Consider the following 9,036-nt stretch of genomic DNA (forward strand, 5'->3'; position numbering starts at 1 on the left):
TTTAATAAATAATCATAAAAAATAATAATATAATAATAAATTTAATTCAATAATATAATCAAACCAAAAACACTGAAATGTGAAATAGAGCGCCAAGTTCGCACATCGCTGAGCAAAGTCGCAGAATCGTTTTCAGTGTCTGATGAGGAATTTCCCCCACGAATCATTATCACTCAATTCTGCAAGTGGTTCTGATTTACTATCGCTGTTCTCTAGCCGGTCTAAAACCGCTTTTGACCTAAAGGGACGCCTTTTGGACGCCATGGACGTTTCTCAGTTTCCAGGCAGAAAGAACAGTAAAGATGCAGGCAAGGCGCCGGACAAAGCACTCGGGACAAAATGTATGTGAAATGGTTTGATACAGGAATGTTATACTATGTAATATTCATTTCTTAGAAAATTACAGTTTTTAAAATGTAAAATTTGCCGCCGGTTCTGACCCCCGTATGTCCTGTACGTCCCAACGGGACCGGAACACGGAAGCCGGATGCCGGCATCGGCCGGAGGAGATGACCGGGGACGCTGCAGGGGACGCATCGCGGGAGCGAAGGACAAGGTAAGCGCTGCAGGGAATCTCTGAGCAACGCCGAATGGTAAGCCCGAGTGTAGCTCGGGGTTACCACTTTTGGTACTGAAACTTTACCCCGAGCAACACTCGGGAATACCGCTAAGGAGGTTAAAGCAATAGTAAACTGCAAAAAAAAAAAAAAATCTAATCCTTGCAAGTTAAGAGCATAATGTGCTAGTATGCAAGAGGTTTGATGGTTAAAGCAATAGTAAAACAATAGTAAGCCGCAAACAAATAAAACAAAAAAAATCTTCTTCCTGCAAGTTAAGAGTATAATGTGCTAGTAGGCATTGCATACTAGCACATTATGAAAGACTTATCTGAAAACGAAGCCCTCCAGCAGAGTGCTGTCTCCGCTCCCTGGGGTTGCCATCTTCACATGGTCTTCCTTCCGGGTTCACGGGCCGAACCACAATGACATCACTCACGCGCATGTGCATGGAAGCCTTGGCCACAGCACAGCTCTCTCAATGGACAGCACACCACCCATTGAGAGCACAGTGTGCATGTGCTGATGACATCACCAGCGGTGCTAAAGAAAATATCTCCTAAACGGTACACTTTTAGGAGATATTTAATGTAATTAGATTGTAAGCTCCCAGGATCAGGCCATCCTATCCCTGTTGTATTGAACTGGATTGTTGCTGTATTGTCTCACGTTATATTGTAAAGCGCTGAGCAAACTGTTGGCGTGATATAAATCCTGTATAATAATAATAATAATATATAAATCCTGTATAATAATAATAATAATATATAAATCCTGTATAATAATAATAATAATAATATATAACTCCTGTATAATAATATATAAATCCTGTATAATAATAATATATAAATCCTGCATAATAATAATAATAATGTAGAAATCTTGTATAATAATAATAATAATATATAAATCCTGCATAATAATAATATTAATATATAAATCCTGTATAATAATAATAATATATAAATCCTGTATAATAATAATAATATATAAATCCTGTATAATAATATATAAATCCTGTATAATAATAATAATAATATATAAATCCTGTATAATAATAATAATATATAAATCCTGCATAATAATAATATTAATATATAAATCCTGTATAATAATAATAATAATAATATATAAATCCTGTATAATAATATATAAATCCTGTATAATAATAATAATATTAATATATAAATCCTGTATAATAATAATAATATATAAATCCTGCATAATAATAATATTAATATATAAATCCTGTATAATAATATATAAATCCTGTATAATAATAATAATATATAAATCCTGTATAATAATAAAAATAATAATAATGTACTTACAGATAGGCCTTATTATAGGTTTACCTGTAGCTACAAGAGAAAAAAAAGACCTTACTACCACCTTAAATCAGTATTTTCTCATTAAGGTCTGAAAATGTTTTTTGACCTTTGTAGGCCATTTTTTCATAGACTTCTATTATGTGTCATCAGGAGAAGAACACCTATAGATTGTACTTAGGTCACACAGAGATGGGGAATACATGGGAAAGGTAGAGGAGTGGATGATGAACTTTTAACCAGAAAGGGTTCTTGTCATGTTAGCAAATGGGGAAATTTTAGCCAACAATTTGGCCTGACTACTTTGTACCTGCAATTAGAAAATTATATTGTAATGTTAGATGTCACTTCATCATCTACCCCAGAGTTTTAAATCAAATATGTCCTTTAATGAGTGACTTTTTGTTTTAGATGCCCTTTTTTGCAATATACGAGTACGAGAACCAGACAATGGTGAATAATATTTTATTGTTGAATTTTTTCAATGATTGGTTTTTCATCATCGCCTTTTTGTTATCCCTCATTTATTGCACTATCCTGATTGGCAATTTCTGCATTTTTATCATCATTAGGGTTGAAGCACATCTGCACACACCCATGTACTTTTTTCTTAGTAATCTCTCTCTGTTGGACATTTGTTACTCCTCCACCACTCTCCCGATTATGATATTCAATTCTGCGACAGGTAACAAAATGATTTCCTTTGTGAATTGTATTGTACAGTTGTATCTGTTCGTCTCCCTAGGTGGAGCTGAGTGTATTCTTTTGGCTGTGATGGCGTATGACCGTTTCGTTGCCATATGCAACCCATTACGCTATCCGGTGGTCATGAGGATGAAACTTTGTGCCGGTCTTGCAGCTACATCATGGTTGAGTGGGTTCCTCAACTCTATCCTTCATACGGTCATGACTTCTAAACTTGAATTCTGTCATCTGGAAGAGAGTATAAATCATTTTTATTGCGATGTTCCACCATTGGTACAAGTAGCCTGTAACCCCACCAAGACCAGCAAAATATTATTATACGTCGTCAGCGTGTTCCTTGGCTTCACCCCATTTCTTTATATCGTTATAACCTACGTCCACATCATCTCCACCATCATGAAGATCAAGTCTTCTGAAGGACGATCCAAGGCCTTTTCTACCTGCTCCTCCCATCTCATTGTAGTCACGGTGTTCTATGGCACAGCCAACCTTAACTATATTGGACCAACAGGTTACTCCATTGAGCTGGAAAATTTTGCATCTCTCTTGTACAGCATTTTGACGCCAGTTGTAAACCCAATAATATACTGCCTGAGGAACAAAGAAGTCAAAGGGGCTTTGAGAAAATGTTTCCAGAGATTTTATTTCATGACTTACTGACGACTGTGTGTTTTCATATGCTGTATTACTCTGTATGTTAGGCTTTGGCATACAAGAGAAGTCTGGCCAAAGCATTTTCTTCTTCTGTTCTCTTGAGGGTCACAGAAGTGCACTTACTTGTGCTCTCCTGTGATCCAGAATCAGCCAACAGTGGGCTAAACCCTGCTGTTGGCTGACATCACAGTGCTGCTCCAGGCACTGAAAGAATCCCGACAATACTGTCAGGATCCACCAAGTTACCTGACTGGCAGCTGACTCATCCTCTCAGTGTGACGCTGACAGCCTGACCCAGCCGGTCCTGCTCCCTACCACAGCCAGGTGCTACAGTAAGCCTCTGTAGCCTCAGAGTCACCTCTCTCTGCTCAGAGCGGACTGAAAACTGAGTGATCAGCGGTCATGCGATCGCTCAGTTCTGGGGCTCGGAGCCGACAGGGGAAAGCTGCAACATTGCAGTGATGCTGTAGCCATTGAGGTGAATATGTGTGTTTATTATTTTTGATTCCCACACTTCCCCATTAAGAAACCTTGAGCAGTACACTGCAGCAAGCGGCTTTTGATATGAAGAACAAATACGTTTAATTGTAAGCACCTATTCCGCCCATGTATTACCTATCCCTGTGCCTGTATCACCTATCACTGACACTTATCCCTATGCACCCACCTTACCTAAACACTTAAAGTGTTACTAAACCTCAGACCCCGCATTCACTATATCTGATCTCCCCGGACCCTGCATTCACTATATCTGATCTCCCCGGACCCTGCATTCATTATATCTGCTCTCTCCCCGGACACTGCATTCACTATATCTGATCTCCCCGGACCCTGCATTCACTATATCTGATCTCCCCAGACCCTGCATTCAATATATCTGGTCTCCCCGGACCCTGCATTCTTTATATCTGATCTCCCCGGACCCTGCATTCACTATATCTGGTCTCCCCGGGCCCTGCATTCACTGTATCTGGTCTCCCCGGACCCTGCATTCACTATATCTGATCTCCCTGGACCATGTATTCACTATATCTGATCTCCCTGGACCCTGCATTCACTATATCTGGCCTCCCCGGACCATGCATTCACTATATACGGTCTCCCCGGGCCCTGCATTCACTGTATCTGGTCTCTCCGGACCCTGCATTCACTGTATCTGGTCTCCCCAGACCCTGCATTCACTATATCTGGTTTCCCCGGGCCCTGCATTCACTATAAGCACTCTCCCCGGACCCCACATTCACTATATCTGGTCTCCCCGAACCCTGCGTTCACTATATCCACTCTCCCCGGACCCTGCATTCACTATATCTTCTTTTCCCAGACCCTGAATTCACTATATCTGGTTCCCCCGGGCCCTGCATTCACTATATCTTGTCTCCCCGGACCCTGCATTGACTATATCCGCTCTCCCCGAACCCTGCATTCACTATATCTGGTCTCCCACAGTACACACAACATGCAAATGCAATTATTTTAGTAAATATAAACTGCTAAATACCTTTTCTCATCAGCAGTCTATAGGAGTCTTGTGACTTCTATCAGTGTCCAGCAAAGCTTGTAGGAGGAGTTTTCCTTCTGCTTTAGGAGGAGGCAGAACCCCTGACCTCTGTCTGGACAGCGCTGATTGGTCCTGTGCGGATCACATACACTCTCCCAAGAACAAAAAAAACCTCTCTAGCAATACACACCAAATTGAGCATGTGCAGAGTGTCTCCACACGAGATAAAAGGGGGGAACTGGAAAAAGGAGCGGATCAGAGTAGTCAGGATCAAACAGCATTTTTACAGAATGCAGAGGATTAACCCCTTAGGTTCCACAGTGAGTATAACAAGCATACTTTACTGCATCTACAGACTGATTGTACTGTTGTGGGTTAGTAACACTTTAAAGCAACTTGTTAAAATAAAAATATGTTAAAAAGTGCTACCTGCAAAAGAAGAAAGCTACCCATTTGTCTTGCTGCTTGTTCATCCAATCTTCACCTGAGAGCTATGACCTCCTGAGTGACTCCTCACATTTGACACACTTCCAGATGTGTCTGATCTCTGGTCCCTCCAGTGTGCTCTGTGGTTCCTCCTGCTGGCAACGGCACAACACAGCAGTGACCTTGGAGTCATAAAAAGAAACCACCCAGCAAAAGAAACCCATGAAGGAGGATTCAGGCCGAAAGAAAAGTGTGGGCCTACCATTGCTGTCCTTTTTTTTTTCTAAAGGTGCTACTTGCCTGGCTCTGTCTGACATCAACATATTTTGGTCACAATATAACATATCCTTTTTGTGATAAACCACATAAATCCCACATAAATCCCCAAAAAATAAAATAAAATTCCACAAATAAAATTAATTAATGCAATCAAAATTAATACAATTAAATTAAAAATTGTGACCAAATCAAATTCAATCCCAAATATGTCCCAAAATTCAAATAAATCCAAAATGAGTCCAATGCCAAGGTCCCAAATTTTCCACTTCAATCCAGTTGGAAGGAAAATGATCCTAAATATTCCATGAAAACCTCAAAAAAGTAAAAAAAAAAAATCCATAGTGCATTATCTTTTAAATATATATATAACAACACTCCACTCTGTGCAGACGCAAAACCACTCTTAAGTGGTGCAAAAAAAAAAAAAAAAATATAACTTTCTGTGCAAAAATTATATAAATATATATTTATTATTTAAATAAATAAATAAACGCAAAACGTGACAAACTCCATGGACACTTCAATCACATATACACTCTGTGATCCAACCAGTTGTGAATTGTGATACTAGGTACTATTACCCTCTAAATCCAGCCAATAGTGATACTAGGTACTATTACCCTCTGGGAGTTATTCTCAAGCATAGGTTATCTTATGGAATCCATATCTTTCCATTCCTTCACTTCAGGGGTACTCCTCCAAAGTCCTCATAAAGATAAGAAGGCTCTTAGGCAGAATTCAAACCATAGAAACAAATGGATTCATGACTTACATTAAAAGAAAGGAACTTCCAGCTCACAGCATTGTTCCCTCAATGGCTCTGTACTGGCTGAACAAACATTTGGTTGAAAACCATGTGTAAACAACCAACAAAATGGCCGCGGCGACACTTCCGGCTAGCGCGCGTGCGTCTTGACATCACTCCCCTAATGCGTTTCGTCACTTCCGGACTTCGTCTAAAGGGGATTTTTTTTTTTTTTGCACCATTTAAGAGTGGTTTTGCGTCTGCACAGAGTGGAGTGTCCTGTGACACCATCCCCTCCCTCCTAGATTGTAAGCTCGAAAGAGCAGGGCCCTTGATCCCCTCATGTTTTGCATTGTATTGGTATTGTTCTGTCACATGTTCTGTCTCCCTTTTGTAATGTACAGCGCTGAGCGAACTATTGGCGCTTTATAAATACTGTATAATAATAATAATAATAATATATATTTAAAAGATAATGCACTATGGATTTTTTTTTTACCTTTTTTTTTTTTTTACTTTTTTGAGGTTTTCATGGAATATTTAGGATCATTTTCCTTCCAACTGGATTGAAGTGGAAAATTTGAGACCTTGGCATTGGACACATTTTGGATTTATTTGAATTTTGGGACATATTTGGGATTGAATTTGATTTGGTCACAATTTTTAATTTAATTGTATTAATTTTGATTGCATTAATTAATTTTATTTGTGGAATTTTATTTTATTTTTTGGGGATTTATGTGGGATTTATGTGGTTTATCACAAAAAGGATATGTTATATTGTATACATTCTAGGGAGAAAGTGTGACTTTTTGGTAGGAGTGGAGGAGAAGGAGGTTATTTGTTTATTGAATGTTTTGATCACAAGCCTGGGAACAAGCATGCTGTAAAAGAAAGTATCATCATTTCTTATCTTTGTACTTTTCTATGGTCAGCGACTAGAAAAGCATTGAATCTTTGTGATGTAGCAGCGCTGAGCCTTATGGAGATGCTATAATACAAAGGGTGGTTTAAGGTCTAAGAGGCTGCTCACTAGCAACAGTGGGGTCTTTCTGGACCCCCAGAGGAGTTTACTAAAGTGTTGAAAGGATGGTAATGCCGAAAAAGCACTGAAGACAAACTACTGGCAAGACAGCCAAGGAACGACCATTCTCAGAAGTACAGATCAGTAATGGTAGCTTCCATTAGTTCTCATGACAGTCTACACAGGGCCCAGACAAGGGGTGGGCAGAAGGGACAGCTGCCCTAGACACTGTGGCATCATGTGAGGTTGGAGGGGGGGAGGCTGTGAGGAGATTTGGGGGAGGAGATTTGTGTTGGGAGGAGCAGGGGCGGACTGACCATTTGGAAACTCGGGCACAGCCCGAGGGCCCGGGGTCGGTAGGGGGCCCCATGAGATGCCCCTGGTACCTTTTTCATAGGCTTTTTTGAGTTTGGGCAAGGACACAGGAGCCCCATGATCCCCTATTGCCCGGGGGCCCCATGAGTTGTCAGTCCGCCCCTAGGGAGGAGGAAATCAGGGGGGCTGCAGGTGGGGATTGTTTATTTTTATTATTATTATTATTATTATTATACAGTATTTATAAAGCTTTGCTCAGCGCTGTACATTATAGTGGGGGACAGTACATGAGACAATACAGTAACAAAACAATCCACGAGGGGTTCGAGGGCCCTGCTCTTTCGAGTTTACAATCTCGGAGGGAGGGGATAGTGGTACAGGAGGAAGTGGCTGTGGGGGATGGAGTGGTAGGAGGAGTGGAGGAGATCGGCTGTTAGGTGAGGGCGGGGTAGGCTTCCCTGAAGAGATGGGTTTTCAGGTTGCGCCTAAAGGTGAGGAGGGTAGGTGACAGTCTGATGGATTGGGGTAGGGAGTTCCAGATGATGGGGGAAGTCCTGGAGAAGTCCTGCAGTCGGGCGTGGGAGGAGGAGACCAGGGACTAGAAAGTAGGAGGTCTTGTGAGGAGCGAAGATTACGGGTTGGGTGGTATTTGGGTATCAGGTTGGTGAAGTAGTTTGGGGCAGCGTTATGAATGGCTTTGTATGTCAGTGTTAGTAGTTTGAATTTAATGCGTTGGGCAATCGGGAGTCAGTGGAGGGAATGACAGAGGGGGGTGGCAGAAGCGGAGCAGTTGGTGAGGTGGATGAGTCTGGCCGCTGAGTTCAGGATAGACTGAAGCGGGGATAGCCTGTGATGAGGTAGGGCGCTGAGGAGGGAGTTGCAGTAGTCCAGACGTGAGATAATAAGGGAGTGAACGAGTAGTTTAGTAGTGTCTGGGGTTAGGAACGAACGTATTTTGTAGATGTTGCGGAGGTGAAGCCTGCATCAGTTTGCAAGCGATTGGACATGGGGCTGGAAGGACAGGTCTGAGTCTAGAGTGACACCTAGGACTTTGGCTTGCGGGGTGGGACTGATGGTGGCGTTGTTGGTCGTCATGGAGAGGGTGGGGGGGGGGGGCGCGGGCTGGGGGTAAAATTAGCAGCTCGGTTTTGGAAAGGTTCAATTTGAGGAAATGGAGCGACATCCAGCCTGATATGTGGTTCAGTAGGTTGGCGATACGGGCAGAGACTGAAGGGGTGAGGTGAGGGGTGGAGAGGTAAATTTGCGTGTCATCGGTGTAGAGGTGATAGTTGAAGCCGTTTAGGGGGGAACTAGGAGTGGTGATTTAGGGAGATTTGTGTTGGGAGGAGGGATGTGAGGAGATTGGGGGAGGAGGAGATTTGTGTTGGGAGGGGGAATTCAGGGGGCTACAGAAGGGAATTGTTTAGGAGGGATGCTAGGAGTGATGATTTTGGGGGGATTTGTGTTGGGAGGGGGATGTGAGGAGATTGGGGGAGGAGATT

At 41.8% G+C, this 9,036-nt stretch overlaps 1 protein-coding gene across 1 annotated transcript; it reads left to right on the forward strand.

Moving 5' to 3' along the window:
- Window positions 1-2,296: 2,296 nt before the first annotated feature.
- LOC149440048 (olfactory receptor 5V1-like) lies at window positions 2,297-3,262 on the forward strand. Its single transcript, XM_089658989.1, has one exon. The coding sequence runs from the start codon at window positions 2,297-2,299 to the stop codon at window positions 3,248-3,250; it is 954 nt and encodes a 317-aa protein (XP_089515115.1). The 3' UTR covers window positions 3,251-3,262.
- The last annotated feature ends 5,774 nt before the right edge of the window (window positions 3,263-9,036 follow it).

This window comes from Staurois parvus, unplaced genomic scaffold, assembly GCF_062004578.1.
Source record: "Staurois parvus isolate SC_StPar_1 unplaced genomic scaffold, SC_StPar_1.0 ptg001122l, whole genome shotgun sequence".
Classification (NCBI taxonomy): domain Eukaryota; kingdom Metazoa; phylum Chordata; class Amphibia; order Anura; family Ranidae; genus Staurois; species Staurois parvus.